This window comes from Doryrhamphus excisus, chromosome 12, assembly GCF_030265055.1.
Source record: "Doryrhamphus excisus isolate RoL2022-K1 chromosome 12, RoL_Dexc_1.0, whole genome shotgun sequence".
Classification (NCBI taxonomy): Eukaryota; Metazoa; Chordata; class Actinopteri; order Syngnathiformes; family Syngnathidae; genus Doryrhamphus; species Doryrhamphus excisus.
This window is the reverse complement of record NC_080477.1, coordinates 16,143,533-16,163,408: the sequence shown is the minus strand read 5'-3', so window position 1 is coordinate 16,163,408 and position 19,876 is coordinate 16,143,533. Positions and strand designations below refer to the sequence as shown.

Here is a 19,876-nt window from a genome sequence, read left to right as displayed (position 1 = left end):
ACGCTGAAGATATTAGAAATAGCTCTACACAGGTGGTATAATTACTTTATTTGTACTACAAAGTACAATAATAAATACTATAAATACAGCCAGAGACAATCCACTAGATATATTTTGAATTTCGATGCTATAAATCATTGGCGGGAAATGCATGCATTTGGTACCTTCGTCGTCATTAGGGATTTCAACAAACCCAATGCACCTCATACAAACCATTAATAACACACAAAAATGCAATATAACAATCCATGGCTTTACTGAATTGGAAATTAATGCCATTAATACTAAAGCGGGAAACTCAGTAAAGCCTTTATCTTTCTATACATTGTCTCTAAAGTCATGGTATAGAAAATTAATGGAACAAATCAGTTAAACACTGCGCTGATCATGTGACGAGTCGTTCAAGTGCACTGCGTAACGCTAGGTGTTGGCTTTCAGACATTAACGAGAGGAATGCTGACGTTACTGTACGCCTGCTAGCTCAACAGCCATGTTGCTAATGTGTTATGTTGTGACATGAGGCAGGACTACTGATTCTGAAGGCCCTGGGCATGTTAGATGGCCTAGCAACAGAGAAGATGAACTCTGACTCATACACGCACTGGAAGCAGTGCAGCCAAGAGACATGCTACTAAATGAAGATTAAATAAAAATAATTTCATAGAGTGGAATTTATGTTGTAAATGTAGGTCAGGGCTGATAGTGTTTAGGCCTGCAGAAAAGGCCTTGTGGGACGCCACAGTATAAACCCAATGAATGGGTTTATACGTCTTTATTGACAGTGTCAATCTTGAGCAGTTGGCCAAAGACAGCATAACACGCGGCTGTTTTTTTGTTCTACAGAAAAAGGGGATTTTTCACACATTTATTTGAAAGAGCAGTTGCAAATTTGAGCAAAAAAATACATAATTCATGACATTCATGTCATATACAGAACCCGAATACAGCCTCTGAGAAAAATCCCCCACTATAATACACAACCATTGTCCACACCACCGATACACACAGCTAACCTTTTCATAAAATTGATTGTGATTCAGTTAGCGTCTCATGGTTAATTATATAATGGATTGTTGGATTGGACATTTGTGATCAACACACAGCACCTTGCTGTCAAATACCATTTACTCTGTGATCATGAAGGTCTCAGGCACAATGTCCAAGGCAACACCTGGATCTTACTAAAACTACTTAAAAACACTACCTGGTGATGCAGAACGTTGTATCCAAGTGGATCTGTCAATGAAGTGAATGCAACAGCAAAAGTAGTAACGTTTGCAAAGTGGCTCAGATACTTACCATGATGGTGTGAAAAAAAAAACATACAGTATTGGTAACATAAATAAAACACTTGTACGGATAGATGGTTGATGGGGTAGAAGCCAATTTCAGTTCAGTGTAAAAAAAAAGAAAATAAAAAAAGGCACACCATAATAATAGCCAATTTAGGTGAAAGCAAAAACAAGTGAACTGAGATGAGATGATTTAAAGTGGACAAACATGTAAAAAAACAAACAGTAAACACTAAGTTCACAGTCCCTCTAAAGTAACATTTCCACGGATACTCGGCAAGATTGTCACTACACTATTTGTGCTCTTGTTTCTAAGGCTTTCATAACATACGAACCATGGCTATGTTATGTTCTACTACACTTGTGAGAATAATAATACTTACAACATCGAACCTGACAGGGTGCTGGGAATGTGCCATCATGTAGACAGCTAAGAGTCCATCAAATATGTGGAATCATGCATAAAAAGGCACAGTAGCACTATTTATTATTTATATTATTTGGTCTCTCCTCCCAATGAATGGTAGTTCCTGAATGGAGTTCACAACAGAATTAAATCTCATTTGTACTCTTTTCTAAATGCACTTGTGAAGTTTTCATCCCTGATGTAACAGTCTGATTTTGGTTACATTCAATGTAAGACCCTGTTTAAAAAAAAAAAAAAGAATAAAAAGACCAAAAAAGAAATCCAGCATGTTGAGTGCTTCAAGGGAAAATGTAACAGACGTGTTTTTTTGGAGTATTTGGTGCTAGTTAAAAGCCTGGCTGAAGTTTTCTTGAAGGAGAGAGGCTATTTTGTTTTGGTCCATCTGCAGAGAGAACACACAAATGTAGCCATCAAAAATAAAAAAGGTATAGACGCACCGGAAAACCAATCATTCCTACTATGGGGCTTTGCTCACTTCCAATAATACAGCACAAAAAATACAACATCACAAAAATAAAGTCATATTACTAGAATAAAGCTGTAATTCTAGGCAATGTTGTCAAGTCACAATTTAAAACTGGCTGTATGGAACTAGGTCCACATTACATTTTCAAATTAATTTCCTTTATTTTTAAATGAATTGGCTATCTTTTTATTAAATAGCTTTTCTGTGTAGGGTGGCTGGGCTCTCCCTTAGAGGTAAGGTGAAAAGCTTACACTGGTTAGCATTTGTGACACAGTCCAAATAATAAACATGTAAAATAATGAATTATAATACAGTTAAATTAGCTGATTAAAATCAAAGCATGCTAAGGTGAAAAACATCTGCGTAGCAATTTTTTGGTTTGCTGTGATTATTATTTATCTTTACCATTCCAATTTTCAAACAGTGTAGGAAAAATATATATTCGATAGAATGTAAGGAAACAGAACTGTACAGCTTTATAAAAACATGCAGTTGATCCACTCTCGCCCACAGTGAAGTGCATTGCCCATACATTAGTGTGGGTGGATGGTGAGTGGGCCTGAGAGTACAAAGGGAATGTGTGACTGTGCTAGAAGGCATACAGCAGAGTCAGGAGTCATACTTCCTCCAAGTGTCACCACCCCGCACACAATGAGAGTCTATTACGTACACACCTCACAGATGAAGCCCAGTTGCACCAACTCTCCAGCCAACTCTTGAACATTTTCATCTGCAACACAAACAGGCTCTTAGTGCACACGGACGGAACTTCCCACTCACACAGCCAGTAAAAGCCTACGCAGGCGCTGATTTAAAATAGCCGAAATATCTGATGTCTTCCTTAATAAGGAGCCATACATAATAAATCCAATAAAAGCCCTTTCAGATGTGAATTTCAAGCTTTTGCAGCCGTTTTCAATATTTGATATTTACAGCTTTGAAAAATTATTTTAATTTTAATATGAATATATGCACATTAAAATTTGAAGCGGTGAATATATTTATGTACAGATCCATGTATGTTTTGGCCACAGCAAGTCTATGGCATGAATGGCTTAGCTTTTACAATAAATGTCATTCCTGATGCAACCCTGGCTGAAAAATTGAGCCATGCTGTCAAGAAAGGCAGAAGCGTGAACGATTACACCACCGGGGACAAATCTTTAATATGTAATTATTGATCATTGTTAATATAAAACCAATAATGACTTAAATATTGATATTCTTTATGATCTTGTTTGAATGTTGGAAGGGACACTTTTGAATAACATTGTGCCAAGTGGTGTAGAAAATGTATAAACGTATGGCCTCTACTATGAAGGAAAAAAAGGCCACTTTACAAAAAGGCACAGTTGACTTTGTTAGAGGAAGGTGATGGTTAAAAAAATGGTGTGGAGCTCACTGCAACGCAAGGATGTGCAATTTGAGAAAGTAAGACGAGGAGATGAAGTGTCCGAGTCTGTCAGTGGCACACAGGAAGCCGCAAGCCATGAAGAGAAAGACAGATTTTGACACAAGAGGTGACAGCTGTCAGCTGCAGCCTGTCACGGGCCGAGTGTGCCACACGCCTGCAACGTGTCACATGTACCTGTGTGTGCATGTACCTCTACATGCACTTATTATTCTGACCACTGACACTGCCAGGTTGTAGATTATTCTCTCATTTCCATTTCAGTGCCTAAAAGGAAAATCCTTATTTCTCCGAAGCATACCGTTTGAAACAGATGTACTAAATTTGGGCTTTTAAAAGATTACAAAGACGTTGGATGAAGAAAATCATAATTCCTGGGTGCATTGGGCTGAAAAGTAAAGTGCATGGTTTTATGAGGGAGTCCCTGCTGAAAATAGTCACACGTTCTGTCGGCATCCCAGTTGCACTGTCACACACGCCTCAGTGCACACGTATGGAGACATCCTGAATATTAACACTGGGGAAAGCGCAGCTGAATTAGCAATGCTGTTATTTCACACTGTACCACCTCTTGCCAATAACACTCCATTCAACTCTTCTAGGTTATACAGTATATACTGGATATCAATTTCCACCATTTCCTCACTCTCGCTCTAGATATATAAATATATAATGTGTTGATCTTACGAGGTAACATGTCACAGCTTAGATGTCTGTTCAGCTTGTCCTCCAGCTTCAGGAGCAATGTCAGCTATAGAAATACAAGCACACATATTTGATAACTGGATGGTCAATGGCGTTAATGTCCATAAATACTGATGAAATAGCGTATGTCGACTTACATGATATTTGGTTCCGTCCTCATTGAGTTCTACGTTACACTGCATCTGAATGACCTGGAGGAGAAATATTTTATTTGCGTGGAATGTGCCCTTGTTTCAGACATTTTTGTGTTGAACTATATTATACTCACCCGCCGTGTCTCCAGCTCTGCAGGTTCAGGTGTGGGGGACTTTACCAAAGGAATGACAACTGGGGACTGAACATTCACCTGTTTGGGCCGCTTCGGAGAGGGAAGCCCGAAGGCTGTCATGGGATAAATACCGTTTCTGAATGAGGGAGACGGGGAGAAAGGCAAAATGAGGAAAATATGGCCAATGATCAATGATGAAAAACAACATCCACTAGTAATAAGCAGCAGAAATGAAGTGACCAGGTCATTGCTGCCCCCGTGTGGACAAGAAGCACAATTTCATTTTTCAAAACGCTGAAAAACATACAGCCTCCTACAACGATGACATTTTCTTACCGCACATCTTCCAGGAACTTATCAAGCTCTAAGGCAGGGAACTGTGACAGCCTACAGAAAAAAACAAACAAGAAAATATATTATACTATGAAATATGATGTATTTTTGTATACTCTGGAACAATGATGGAAAAAGAGGGCGAGGTGGTGCTACGCACTTGAGTTGGACATCATCTTTCTTGTCGGCGATAACCAGGTTGGGGTCCAAGTTTTTTGTAATCTCTTCCAAGGCGTTTTCAGGAATCATGTCTGGACAATTGACTATAATCAACAATCTGCAAGAGGACTACTGAACTGACTTGACATTGTGGCTAATATACATATACTCAAGTAAAAATAATAAAAAAGGCTAATATCCATCATTGGTTTATGTCTTAATATGAACAGTGATTGCACACAGCTTTAATGGAGTGTTACTGTTAGTGTATGAGAGATGCTCACATTGATGGCTGACAATACAGTGAGCAGCCAGTAGCTTCAGTAGTGGCACTTCAAACAGAGCCTGGTTAAACAGCAGCTCTCGGGCAGTGGGCCTCGTACATGGATCACTCTCCAGGCATTTCTGAATTAGCTCCTAATCTCACACACACGCGTGCAAGCAGACACACACACACACGTGCAAAGCCAAACAATATTTTGACTTGCAATTCATTAGAGTTTGAACAGTCAGTCAGTGTGTTTTAAAGAGCAATTACATTTGTTTGAGTTCTGTGTTCTTTGTCTTGGGCTTACCCTCTGCAGTGGATCCTCCAGAAGCTGTATAGCAGTGTTGACGGCCTCCTCAGAAACATACGAAGACTCCCCACTTCCCTGGATCTCCAAAAGAGCCATCTGCAACACAAACTTTCTGTATTAACATGTTGTTTTGGCATTTAGAACAACTCATTCTTTATTATGTTGTGGATTACTTCTCACCTCGAGGGCACACATGCCGAACGAGTAGATGTCTACAGCTGTGGTGACATCAGTGACGGCTTCAATAATAGAGAATAACAAAAATAAGGGACACAAAATGGTGAGTGACTGACTCTTTTGGAGCCTGATTTACACCTCTTCAGGTGCATTAGATTACTGTCTGCCTATACTGTCTGATTGGCAAGACTCGTGATGTAACATACAGTACTTACAAGGTGTTTAATCTTTATACAAACATACTGGCCATGCAACCGATAAAATGTAGCACTGGTGGTGATGCTGTCATGATCTACTTCACTTCAAATGATGCATCAACAGCCACTGAAAAGCCAGCCAATGGCTACACAAAAATGCGGGACTGAAACTAGTTCCAGAGAAGGGAGTCATATGTGCCAATTGACTTAATGTAATCCTGCAAGATTTTAAACTCCAAGCGAGTTAAATTGCATTGCAAGTCTGTAACAGGTGTAATACAAAATGCTACTAAATAAAAAGAGCCTTATATTCCATAGTTACTGTAAACTGATCTTTACCTGCATGCTCTGGGGCAAAGAAATGCAAGTTCTTCTGTTCTTCATGGCACGTCTTCACATGGTTGTTGATGGTGTCTGGAGCCACTACAGGCAAGACGGACAAACATCGAATAAACAACCAAATGTGTACAAACTGGATAATAGTAATAGGTATTGTGTTTGGTGTGTAAGATTTTCTAAAATACTGAGCTCCACTTCAGAGCACACATTATAAAGACGGTATTTTCTTTTGATTTACCTGATCCTATCTTGATCAGGCCATTGTGCTGGATGAAGATGGTGTCACAGGTTAAGTTGCCGTGGATAATGGGTGGGTCACATGAATGGAGATAACTGCAGGACAGAGAAACATAAAAGAAAAAAAAAAATCTAAACATTATTTGCATTCATGCGACACTGAGAATGGATACGCATGAGACCAACCTGAGAGCTGACAGGATCTGTGTGCACCATCTCTTCCAAGCCTGCAGGGAGACCACACCATACAAAAAAGCTGGGTCATAAGTAAATAAACACTAGCACTGCAGCATACGGTCTTGTACTAAGGCTAACATGTACATGGTTTCTGATGGTTATTTACCTGCATTAATAGCAACTCTTATATGAAAAAAAATCACTGCTTCAGTGCTTTATAGCCTGAGTCAGGCTATAAAGCACTTAATGACGCCAAATATGTCTCTACTTGCACTGAGACCCCTCAGGTAACGCAGCACACAAACAGTGTTCCTGCATCCAAACCGGTTTTTATTCCAGTCTTTGTGTAGTGTTCCCACTCACACTGGATGCCTAGAGTGCACAAGAGTGTGTACTGCAAACATATATACTAACTTAGCCTTTCCCAAATGTTCAACAAACTATCCTCCATCTCCAATAATGCTAAGTGCATGCTTTGGCTATTAGTTTTGAAGTTAATACTTTTTCATTCATGGCCTTGTGATTCTTTTTGGTCTTTTTCAGGAACTGCTTCAAACTTCCTGATGACATGTACTCTGTAATGAAAATCACCTGAGGGAGAAGAGGAGGACATTTTCAATAAAACCACAAGTACGCATGTTCAATTTAACTATTATTGTAATCCACAACTCACCCGGGCCCGGTTCTCTTTAGTGTCAATCCAGTACTTGTGGAACTTGACGATATTTGCATGCTCCAAATGGATAAGGTTATCAAATACGGCTTTCACCTCCTCCTGAACATGCCATGCAGATATAACATCATTAGGATAAACACATATTACTGATGCAGTGTGCGCTCCTGAAGGAGATCAGAACAAACCTCCAACAGTTTGAAGTTCTTCCTCTCTGAGAACATGACTTCATTCCACACCACCTCTACCCCTTCCTCTGTGTCCATGGCCAAGTACGCTGTGTCCATCCCAGGTACATTACGTTGATTCACCTACAGCAAACACAAACATCACAAGATCACAAATTGTAAGTGCATAGAATGACAATGATAACATTGTGGACTACATGTGCTTTCTTTACAGCTGACTAGCTTAATTGATTATGTAATTGAAATGATTTAATATAGCTGGCACTGATTTCTCCTCACAAGTATTATTTTAGAATACTATATCAGCATGAAAAATGTGCTCTCAAAAACACAAACATAACTAACCTCCTCTCTGCGCTTCTGCCAACGTCCACACGGACTCTCCTCCAGGATGTCTGACTCATCTTCACTTTCATCGTCTTCCTCAGTAGTAGTGGAGGCAGGGGGCTGTAAGGCAGCCCCAGGCAAGGATGACACCGATGCCCCACTTTGTACCTGCTGGTTGTTACAAAAAGACATGTGTGCTGCTGTCGACTCTGCAGCTGGAGGTCCTTTCCCCTCTGCATCTGCAATCATGACAACTTTTTAAGGCTGCACTGTGTCCTCTCAGCTTTTGTGAGTGAAGGGGAGGCCTCTTTTCTGAGTTTCTGTGCCTTTCAGCAACTCACACGTCCATCTTCTCAGAAGGGCTGCTTTTATTTGACTGGAGGCTGTAAACACATAACAAGTTTAGCCTGAAGACCCACACACACGGACACGCACGTGCACACTCAATCACACACAAACACAGGCAGTCTTGACATGTAGACACAGTGGGTCTTTTAAGCTACTTTTCAGTAGTTTTTTTTTCTTTGTAAACTGTTGGAAGTTACTGAATAGATATTAAGTCTCCAACTTAACGTTGTCTCACACGTTTTCGCTACCTTACTTGGCTAACAAGCTAATTAAATGTAAATAAACAGTTAGCTAGCATGCCATTTGGACCCCGTTTACAAAACACTTTACCGTGTAGCAGAGTCGACGCCACATGAAGCCGTCTCGTGTTACATGTTGACGGGAAATGTATAAAAAGTGCAAGTAAAGCGACAAGAAAGAGACATTTAAGATGCTACTTCGACATTAAATATATTTTTGGTTGCTTTTCGAGTCTTCTGTGGCAGGCAGAAAGTGGGAGGGGCGGGGCACCACTTGAGGAGCGCCTCTTTGCGCATATGCAACGCAATGGTGACGTCACTCGCCTCCACCAATGCAGAAAATGTCACATCCATTTAGACTTCTCCAAACAAACTATAATTGATGGGATTAAACACACGTGATAGCGAGTGGTCATGGAACGTAGTTTTGTTGTTTGTTTGATTGCCAGGGCATCGCTAACACTAAAAACAAAGGCAGAAATTGTATTTTGGAGAATACATATGTGTTATCGAAGACTCGTTGACAATTGTGGACATTCTTGTTTATGTAAACAAAATACAAAAAGAAGCGTTCATTAATTCCCTTCCCTAATAGCCACTTGTTTGTTCTTAATGTACTTACTTGCAACATTAACGGTCTTTACTCATTATTAAGTAACGTACGGTGCCTTGTAAACATTTGCGACATGCTCTGATGATATTTAAAAATGATATCTCTCTTTCTTGTAGGATTAATAAAAAGTTAGCATAATAGTTGTTTTAACTGTCGTGTTATGATCAGATCGCATTCCATTGTGTAAGTGTACCAAAAGCGTGTACATTAATTGCATACACGTATTTCTACAAAATATAAAAACACGCACTCCCATGCGGAAGTGGAATATAACCAAAGCGGAAGTGGTTCGGATGTATTTCTCTCACTTTGCGTATCTTCTTGACACAGCTGGTTCACGTTGCTGCGTAAGATGTTATTTACGATCAACATGGGAGTCACTAGTGGACAATACGAGAGATCTTAGGCTGTTACAATTTAGCTTTATAAAAAGAACCACTGTGTGTGTGTCGATAAAAACAAGGGATCTCCACATTTTGGTCGCACATTTACGGCAATTTCATGGAGCAAGGGACGCGGGAGAGGTTGTCAGGCTGCGGGGTCTGGACATCAGCAGCGGAGCCCCGGAGACGAGCGCGATGTTAGCATGTTAGCTGTGAGGATGAAGCTCTGACCTGTAACTACATTTTGTAGTCCTGCTCGTTTCGCTCATCATGGCGACTAACGGGGGCGACCTCACGACAGGGATGGGAGAAATCATCCAGCTGAACGTAGGTGGGACACGGTAAGCTTGGCCAGTGGGGGTTATGGACACCGTGGGGGTAATTTGAGTCACGAAATTGTAAGATGAGATGCGTGTGGAGGCTGTTGCCGGTTTAATGCATGTCGTCTTTATTACTTTGCTTGCAAGCAGAGCTGTCACCTGGCATTAGCGTCATTGCATGCTTATTACTACTACTACTAATACTGTACTGCCATTATGTGTCGTTTTTTGAAGGTTCAGCACCTCCAGGCAGACCCTCACATGGATCCCTGACTCTTTCTTCTCAAGGTAACATCTTCTATTTTTCAATTTGGAAATGAGAAGATTGTGGACATTGTGGGTCATCTCAGGACAAGCTGTACAGAATACAGATGACGTCATCACGGTCCTAAAACTGTGTCAGCTCAGTTCAGCACTTACATTATTTATTGAAGTCATGTGTGTATAGATGTTCCAGTAGGTCTGATGGGAAGATGATGCAAAAACGAGTCATCTCATGCATTCATACATGCAGTGCAAAGAACAGTTACTAAGTATACGTAGCTGTAAAGGGAGTGTCTGTGTATTTATTGGAATTTCCAATAGCAAAATGCAACATTTTGAGTAACAATTTTGACTGGCATACAAGTGTGAGAAAGAAGATAAAGCTGACAATGTGCAAATAGATACATATTTGTGTTGATGGATGTGTGTGTGTGTGTGTGTGTTCCAGTCTGCTTAGTGGAAGGATATCCACTCTTCGGGATGAAACTGGAGCTGTAAGTACAGCCTTTGGATACTTTTATCCAAAATAAGCAGCACAGTTGTTTTAAGAATACAAATGCAAGCTTATTTTTTTGTATATTATTATATATTTATATTATTATATATTTTATATTATATATACTCACAGCTAGGAGACCGGAGTTCAATTCCACCCTCGGCCATCTCTGTGTGGAGTTTGCATGTTCTCCCCGTGCATGTGTGGGTTTTCTCCGGGTACTCCGGTTTCCTCCCACATTCCAAAAACATGCTAGGTTAATTGGCGACTCCAAATTGTCCATAGGTATGAATGTGAGTGTGAATGGTTGTTTGTCTATATGTGCCCTGTGATTGGCTGGTGACCAGTCCAGGGTGTACCCCGCCTCTCGCCCAAAGACAGCTGGGATAGGCTCCAGCACCCCCTCGACCCTTGTGAGGAAAAGCGGTAGAAAATGAATGAATGAATATTATATATAAATTATATATTTTTTATATGAATATTTTTATTCAAAAATGTAATATCTATTATTACATGTATTATGTAGTATAATTTTTAAAATTCATTTATTTCAGTTAGTGGTATATTTAGATAGAATATGATAAATATGAATGTTTACCATGATACATACTGCACATCATTCTAAGTCAATGTTTTCTATCACTTTTTGTCGTCATTTAGATATTTATTGACAGAGATCCTACAGCTTTTGCACCAATTCTAAATTTTCTCCGAACCAAAGAACTGGACCTGCGGTAAGAAGTCATTCAGACGTCACGCTCGCTTGTCACCAGTGTCTTGCAGAATAAACCTATTAATTGTTTTTGTTATGTGTCTCTGTAGTGGCGTCAACATCAGCGTTCTGCGACACGAAGCAGAATTCTACGGCATAACTCCCTTAGGTATATGTCTTATATAGGTGCACAACATCTGCCATGTAATTAGATTTTTTAATGAGTGAAGTCATCACTCTCTGAGGAACTGTTGTATTGTTTTACTTCCTACTTCGTGGTTGGAACTTCCCTTCATTGTGTTTGGATTTGAAAGCGAGAGGTTACCTTTGTGATGGCTGATCAAGGAGCGTGTTCCATTCCTTTCCATTCTCCACCGTTTATCTGGGTCCGGGTCGCGGGGGCAGCAGTCTCGGTAGGGAAGCCCAGACTTCCAGGTCCATGGCCACCTCCTCCACTAAGGTGTTCCCAGGCCAACTGTGAGATATAATTCCTCAAGCGTGTCCCAGGTCTTCCCCAGGGCTTTCTCCCGGCTGGGCATGCCTGGAACTCTGCCTCAGCAGAGAAGATGTTCGGGACTAGATGCCGCAGCCACCTCAACTGGCTCCTCTCCATGTGAAGGAGAAGTGGCTCTACTCTGAGCCCCTCCCGGATGACTGAGCTCCTCACCCTATCTCTCGATCTTGTTCTTTCGGTCACGACCCAAAGTTCATGACGATAGGTGAGGGTGGGAATAGATCGATCGGTAAAATGAAAGCTTTGCCTTCTTGCTCAGCTCTCCGCATTAGTGCAGATGCTGCACCGATCCCCCCCATAGACCCACCACCTGCGGGGGCAAGAATAAAGGTCCAGTGGATTGCGCTTTGGGTGGCGGTCGAGGGCGGGCACCTGGGCAACCTGGTCTTGCACACACAAATTACATATGTAAAATAATAAGGAAATATTGTATACTGAAAAAAGTGAAGTAGATCTCAATAAAGGTCCAGTTAGGGGTGGTCAATAATTCTCTATATTGTGTTGAATCTATTGATGGCATTTTAAAAAAGTCATCCCTCTCGGTACCGGCCATGCTGGAGCCTATCCCGGCTGTCTTCTGGTTAGAGGCGGAGTCCACCCTGGACTGGTTCTGTGTAATGCACTACATCAATAATCAATTCCACACAGTTGGCAGAATTCTCAATAAAGCAATTAATGTACACTTCCCTAAATGTGCTGTTTGTTTCTAGTGCGGCGCCTTCTGCTGTGTGAAGAACTGGATCGCTCATCGTGTGGTAGCGTCCTCTTCCATGGTTACCTTCAACCCCCCGGTAAAGAAATAGTGTATTTATGAGAACACGAACAACAGACAGAATGTGACATATACTCAATATTACAATATATTAATTAATAATACATTTAACTAATATTCTTAAACTTTTCTTATGTTTTTATCTTTTTAGTCCTATTTTATGCTTTTAGTCTTCAGCTTTTAACTTCAGTGTTTTGTTTTTATCTTTTTAGTCCTATTTTTGCTCTTAGTCTTCAGCTTTTAACTCCAGTATTTCCTCACGGGGGGTCCTCCACACTGGGGGTTGTGTCGGGTCTGCTGAGGGGGTGCCATCCTTGGGTCCCTTCGACCCGGCCGGCTGGGAGTTGCTCCCTTTAATGTGGGGGTCCGCCCGTCTGTCGGAGTCAGGGGGCCCGGGTGCTGGTCCCCCGATGGCACGGTCTGCGGCTCCTCCCAGTGTGGACGGCCCCAAAGGTGGCGTTTCCTTGATCCTCAGTGCCATGCCATGTCTCCCTACTGTGTGTGATTGTGTGTGTGTGGGTGTGTGTGTGTGTGTGTGTCTAGTATGGAGGGTGGGAAAGAGGGGCTTTCTTTTGTTTCTTTGTTTTTTCCTTTTAATTGTGGTAATTGTTTTAATTCTGTAAAGCACTTTGTGTTGCATGTCTTTGCAGGAAAAGTGCTATACAAATAAAGTTGATTTGATTTGATTTACTCCATCAGTCATCCCCGGTCCCAAGTCAAGCACCACCCCCTCCTGTGACGAGCATCCAGGCCCCAGTGGAGCGGAGGGGTTCACCCACGCTGGCCCCCCTCTAAATGCTCCGGTCGCACCTGGACTAGATGACACGCACAAACTCGGTAGGTGACCTGAAGAAGAGTGAAGTGAGCTTTGACGATGGTGCTTTCGTCCTCAGGACCTGACCCCCGCAAGGTGCTCATCATAGCAGGACACCACAACTGGATTGTAGCCGCGTATGCACACTTTGTCATCTGCTACAGGTGCGTGTGATGTAACATAAGTCATATTGTAGATGCTGACGTACTGATTAAACGTTTCCTACAGGATAAAGGAATCTACTGGATGGCAGCAAGTGTTCTCCTCTCCTTACCTTGACTGGACCATTGAACGCATTGCGCTTAATGCCAAGGTGGTGGGTGGCCCCCACGGAGACAAGGACAAGATGGTGGCGGCCGCCTCAGAAAGCAGCATCATCTTGTGGAGCATCCAAGATGGAGGCAGCGGCAATGAGATCGGTAGATGATTTATAGAAGCTAGCATAAGCATAAGCGGACATGTTCTTCATCACTTCTTCATCACCAGGTGTGTTCAGCCTCGGTGTGCCCGTGGATGATCTCTTCTTCATTGGAAACCAGCTGGTGGCTACAAGTCACACTGGGAAGGTCGGAGTGTGGAATGCTGTAACGCAGCACTGGCAGGTATCGTGTGTATCTTTGTTTGCGTGGATCCTGGGCGGCCACACGTAATTGTCAACTCACGTTCAGGTTCAAGATGTTGTACCCATCACAAGCTGCGACACGGCAGGATCCTTCCTCTTACTGGGCTGCAACAATGGCTCCATCTACTACATAGGTACACACACACACACTACTTAGTGTATTACACAAAGCACCTATATTACACCCTCATTTTCTTTCCTTTTCTTCTTCTTCAGACATGCAGAAGTTTCCACTGAGGATGAAAGATAACGACCTCTTGGTGACCGAGTTATATCATGACCCCTCCAACGATGCCATCACTGCACTGTCTGTCTACCTCACGCCAAAAACCAGTCAGTAATCAAAGATAATACTAATGAGTAATGAATAATAAGAAAAGTGTGGTCCTGAAAAGTGCAGCTTCAACAGTGCAGCTAAGAAGTGCGCCTACATGAATGAACACTTCAAGTGCAAAGGTAGAAATAATGTGCAATGAAAAAAAAAACCAAACAAATTCTTTCCAGAGGGGGCCACTAAAACAACTAACTAAAACAAATGCATATTGCTCTTTGTTTCCTATTTTTGCTGGGTTTTTTTTACATTTTCTTACTATTTTTACTTTCTTCATAAACAATCTTTGAAAAGGTTTTCATAATACTTTGACTTTATTCCCATAACATAACTTCTCCGCAACTTACCAAAGACGACCACTTGATTTTCTGTTTGTTTCTCACGAAATGATGACTTTTTTCTTCAATATTTCACTTTTATGCGAAGAAAATGACATAATCTTCCCCATAATTATTCTCGTAAATTGACAATTTTTTTCTCGTACTATTTTGACATTATTCTCATAAAATTGCAGCAGTTTTGTTTTATTTTAAATTTACTTTTGCTAATTACGACTCCATTCCCGTAATATTTTGACTTTATTCTCATAACATTCAAACTGTTTCTGCAACCGAATTTTTCAGAAATTATGTTTAGAAATAATGTGCAATGAATGTGAGACTTAAGACCGGGGAGGGGGGCTTTTCTGTGGTTGGCCCCAAACTATGGAACTCTCTCCCCTCCCAAGTAAAAAAAGGCCCCCAACATCGAAAGCTTTAAGTCTCGTCTTAAAACCCACTTTTATTCTCTGGCTTTTAACTCGGAGTGAGTCGTATGGTCCTGTGTCTTTTAGTTCTTCGTTTTTATTGGAATTTGTTTTTATTTTTTATAGCTTTGTTTCTTGTTTTTAATATTTTAATATCTATTTTACTATTTTATTTCTTAAATGATCTTTTAGTTTTGGATTATTACTTTTTATTTTTACCAGTCTGTGCAGCACTTTGTTTATAAAATGTGCCATATAAATAAAGTGGATTGGATTGGATTGAAAGAAGAGGGTGAATGTGCAAAGTAATGCACAGCAACAGAAGTGTGCACTCACAAAAAGTGCAACATTGAATTATAATCCAAAGATGAGGCGTGTGCAACCATAGAAGAAGTGCAAAAAGACAGAACCTGCAGTGACAGAGAAGCCGAACTGAGAGTGTAAATGTGCAGTCACAGGCTAAATGTTGAATAAGGAATAAGCCAGCACACATTTTAAAAGAGTTGTTCGCCGTGTGACTTCCTGTCTCCCGCTCGTTTCAGGTGTGAGCGGCAACTGGATTGAGATCGCCTACGGGACCAGCAGTGGCGCTGTGAGAGTTATCGTGCAGCACCCAGAGACGGTGGGTTCAGGTCCTCAGCTCTTCCAGACATTCACTGTACACAGGAGCCCCGTGACCAAGATCATGTTGTCTGAGAAACACTTGGTCTCAGGTGAGGTCATGACGGTCCTTAAAAAAAACAACACAATTTCTTGGAACGCTGCGGACATTGAAGCATTTAAGGAATCACAAACTCTCTTGTTCCGTTCTTAAGTGTGCGCTGACAACAACCATGTTAGAACTTGGACGGTGACGCGCTTCCGGGGGATGATCTCCACCCAGCCAGGATCCACCCCCTTGGCCTCCTTCAAAATACTCTCTTTGGAAGAAACGGAGAGCCATGGCAGCTACTGCTCAGGAAACGATATTGGTGAGAGATCATTGATTGATTATAACGTAGATGTTCTTGCTGAAGGACACTCTGGTGTCGTTTATTGCATGGATTGTTCTCTTAGGTCCATTTGGAGAGCGAGATGATCAACAAGTATTCATCCAGAAGGTCATCCCCATCACTAACAAGCTATTTGTGAGGCTCTCGTCCACTGGAAAAAGGTACAGCTTTCTTTGGGAATGTTTAGTACGAGTTTTCCATCTCTGAGGTTTTGTTTACGGATTTAGAATCTGTGAAGTCCAGTCTGTGGATGGGACCACCATCTCTTGCTTTATGGTTCGGGAGTGCGAAGGTTCCAGCCGGATGGGGTCGAGGCCCCGACGCTATTTGTTCACTGGCCACGGCAACGGTAGCATCCAGTTGTGGGACCTGACCACGGCTATGGACACGGCCAACAGAGGAGAGGAGAAGAGGAAAGAAGGTGAGCGATAAACGCTGAAGAGAAGATGAACTCTGCATGTTCTGAAGCTGTCTATGTCGTCTAGATGTTGGCGGACCCACTGAAGAGGAATTGTTACAACTGTTGGACCAGTGTGACCTGAGCACCTCTCGCTGTGCCACGCCAAATATTAGCCCCGCCCCCTCGGTGCTGCATCACACGCGCCTCAGAGAATCTTGCTCGAGGTAAGAGAGAGCATGAAGAAGAAATTGACAGCCTTGGACATTTATAGGTCAACCACCTGTGTGTCCTCCACCAGTCTGCAGTTACACACGCAGGAAACCATCCCAGAGAACCAGCCCACCTACGGAGCTGTACGACCCTACAGAGAGAGCCCACTGCTGGCCCGTGCCAGACGAACTGAGTCCTTCCACAGCAACCGGTGAGAAACATGTCAATTCATTTCAAGGCTTTGTTCAGAACATTCGTGGTGGGATTCATTGGGGTCAGAAAAGTTCCAGGACAGGTGTTTTCTCCTTTGGAGGAATCCCCCCTGGAGTCTAACTTTTCCCAGCCTTCTCTATCACACCTTCATGCACGCATGGAAGGATTCTTTCAGGATCCTCTACTGCTCCATCATCACAGCCACCTTGACATAGTCCACATCTTGAAAAATCACACAGAGCTAGTTTGGATGAGTTGGGAGGTTTCTCCAAGCACGGCGATCTCGGCCAGGAACTGTTTAATGCTCAGTGCATTGTGAGAAAGTGTGTTGTCATGGTGATACATCCGTGACTTTTCATACCACAACTGTCACTTCTTCTCATGCACTAAACAAAACAAGTGCTGCGGGATTTCTTTGGAGATTTGCTGGTTGATCGTCTGGCTCGATGGCAAGAATCACATGGAGTATTGCAACGGAGGAAATACTTGAAATGATGCAACCCCCTTGTTGCATAATTCTAAGTTTATAAACTTGCTATACAAAACAAAACATAAACACATATTTTGAATGGTTTAGAGTGCAACTGTAAAACATTTGAAAAGCATGAAAAAAATCTAAAATGTGACCTTCATGTTTCTCTCCAGAGACTTCCAGAACTTCAGCCTGACTCGAGGTATCCTGGACTGCACCGACCAGACCACCAGTCAGTCTGCTGACGCTCGCCGGTCACTTTGCGACTTCGGTCCTGAGGAAAGCGAGAGAAGGCTGTCGATCATGGACTTGTGGAGCTGCCGCAGCGCCAACACCGCTGCTTCCACCATTTCCAGCAGGACCAAGGTAGATGGAGGGAGTCAGGAATCTCCACGGCAACCGCCTGACAGCCCGATTCCAGGTGGAGGTGATGTCAGGCGTAAGGTACAATCACAGCCAGAGGAGGGTGACGTCGTGGGGGATGTGACGAAGGCGGAGCCAGGTGCGAAGAAGAGGGGGGTGCTGGATGTGGGCTTTCTGGGGAGAAAGAGGGCGCCGCCGGTGCCTCTTCTGTCGTCTGGATCTGAAGGTGGAGGCAGCGACTCCTCGGCTAACGCTTCTCCATCGCCAACCAAACTGGGCTCCTCCACCTCGCCTCGACACAGGAAGCTGACCATGGAGTCATCCAGTCAGGACAGCAGCCTCTGAGTCCGCAAGCAGTCCTGTCTATCCTGTCTTAGACCTCCGCTTCCTTGTTGCTGGAAACACTAACATCACAGAAGTTACAGCTTGTTTGCTTTTAGTCCAATGGTACAAACAACGTTCAAGTGCAGCATTAAAAACAGTGACGGGTGTGTCGGTTATGCAAGAGTTAAGATGTATATCAGCAGTGCACACAAAGATTACAAGATGGACGCAAAGCAACAAGATACACAAGACGCCTGTGTCTGCTTCCTGCCCTTTACGTAATAATGTGAAACATTATTATTCTCATGCTTTATTTATTACCGTGAGAGGCACTGACATTCAAGTTCAAAGCATGCAGTTTTTTTCCCTGTGGGGGATCAAATTAGCCAGAAATAATAAAAGTGTATTGTGACATGTAAATGTTAAGCTTCTATAAGTACTGAAAAAAAAAATACTAATCCTGGTATACACCCATTATTTTTCACTTTGTCACTTCTTCGTTCACAGTGGTGCCTCTGCCTGTGCAAGATTTACGACACAAATTCTTATTTATTTTTGTATAGTTTCACAATGATCCTACACTACATCACTTTATCTCTTCTTGTTGTGTGTGTGTGTGACGGTGTGTGCCTTATTCAGCGTGTTTATCAAACTGTTTGTGTGCTCTAAATAGAAATGAAGGCGTCACATGACAAACAGACTCCAGGCTCAGTGATCAATTGGATGTTGTAAACAGCAGACTGGAACTGGAGTTTGTGCAGGAATCCTCCAATTAGCTGCACGTGGGTAGTTGACATAAATCCCCCTTCTAGAAAACACACAAACTCAAGGAAGAACTACCTAAAGATGTCGTGTGCAACATATTTGTCATGCGTTTATAGTACTTTTTTTTTTTGTGATGTTTGTCCCTGTACAGAGATGTTCACATACAACTGAACAAATGAAAATATTCCAAGTGATGGATTCATGTACTGTATGTGATGCTTTGTTGTCCTTTGTGTATTGTTAGGAATCATATATTATTACATATATATACATATATGCTATTGGACCTGACTGCATTTGCACTATAAAGACTCATTTTATTTTATTGACGATTGAAGATCCAAATATATCAATGTATTAACATGATGTTGTGTTTACATGCTGGGGAGAAAGACAGCGTACATACTAGTATATACAATATATACAGTATGACATAATGATGATAATAACACTTCCATCGTTGCTTTTAGTTTTTACTTGTATGCTTGAAATGTTCTATTGGAATATGATTGATTACCGAAAACCTATTCAAACTGGACACTCCAATAAATACTACAGTAAAACAAGTAGTTTGGTCATTTTGCTCAAAGATGTGTTCAAGGTGGCTGGGATTTGCTAATCACATCCCTATTTCTGAAGAAGAACATTTTAACAGTACAGTATTTGAAACAAATAGGGCAGGGGTCTCAAACTCACTTTACTTGGGGGCTACTGGAGCTAGGGTCTGGGTGAGACTGGGCCGCATCAGGTTTTCCCAAAAAAAATGCATTTATTAAAAACAATTTTTTTTTTAAAACTTCGCTTTGGTTCCAATTTTCTACAAGAAAAGCTCTGATAAAACATTCCACTGTTCTCATCTTACTTTTTATTTTTCTACACAAAATAAGATGAAAAATAAACAAATCAAGAATGAAGAAAATCAATCAGTAATAAATAAATAAATAAAATAATAATAATAAAACGGCAAATAACAAAAACTTAAGAAACCACATATAGTTGGTGGGTAGACA

The 19,876-nt window shown here is 41.7% G+C and overlaps 2 protein-coding genes across 2 annotated transcripts; one reads left to right on the top strand and one right to left on the bottom strand.

Moving 5' to 3' along the window:
* Nucleotides 1-69: 69 nt before the first annotated feature.
* Nucleotides 70-8,819, bottom strand: LOC131139583 (nuclear receptor-binding protein-like). Its single transcript, XM_058089320.1, has 18 exons — nt 8,633-8,819; nt 7,973-8,337; nt 7,628-7,750; nt 7,440-7,541; nt 7,268-7,357; nt 6,776-6,816; nt 6,591-6,685; nt 6,353-6,436; nt 5,820-5,878; nt 5,637-5,735; nt 5,346-5,478; nt 5,063-5,153; nt 4,906-4,956; nt 4,570-4,705; nt 4,439-4,492; nt 4,284-4,347; nt 2,860-2,915; nt 70-2,101 (listed from the first exon to the last, which is right to left on the bottom strand). The coding sequence occupies exons 2-18, from the start codon at nt 8,201-8,203 to the stop codon at nt 2,042-2,044; spliced, it is 1,569 nt and encodes a 522-aa protein (XP_057945303.1). The 5' UTR covers nt 8,204-8,337; nt 8,633-8,819; the 3' UTR covers nt 70-2,041.
* A 627-nt stretch (nt 8,820-9,446) lies between these two features.
* kctd3 (potassium channel tetramerization domain containing 3) lies at nt 9,447-19,413 on the top strand. Its single transcript, XM_058089313.1, has 19 exons — nt 9,447-9,878; nt 10,092-10,145; nt 10,570-10,615; nt 11,278-11,351; nt 11,440-11,498; nt 12,554-12,634; nt 13,315-13,452; nt 13,509-13,593; nt 13,658-13,848; nt 13,916-14,031; nt 14,098-14,185; nt 14,268-14,384; nt 15,670-15,840; nt 15,943-16,098; nt 16,184-16,280; nt 16,347-16,540; nt 16,605-16,743; nt 16,818-16,940; nt 17,588-19,413. The coding sequence occupies exons 1-19, from the start codon at nt 9,808-9,810 to the stop codon at nt 18,120-18,122; spliced, it is 2,535 nt and encodes an 844-aa protein (XP_057945296.1). The 5' UTR covers nt 9,447-9,807; the 3' UTR covers nt 18,123-19,413.
* The last annotated feature ends 463 nt before the right edge of the window (nt 19,414-19,876 follow it).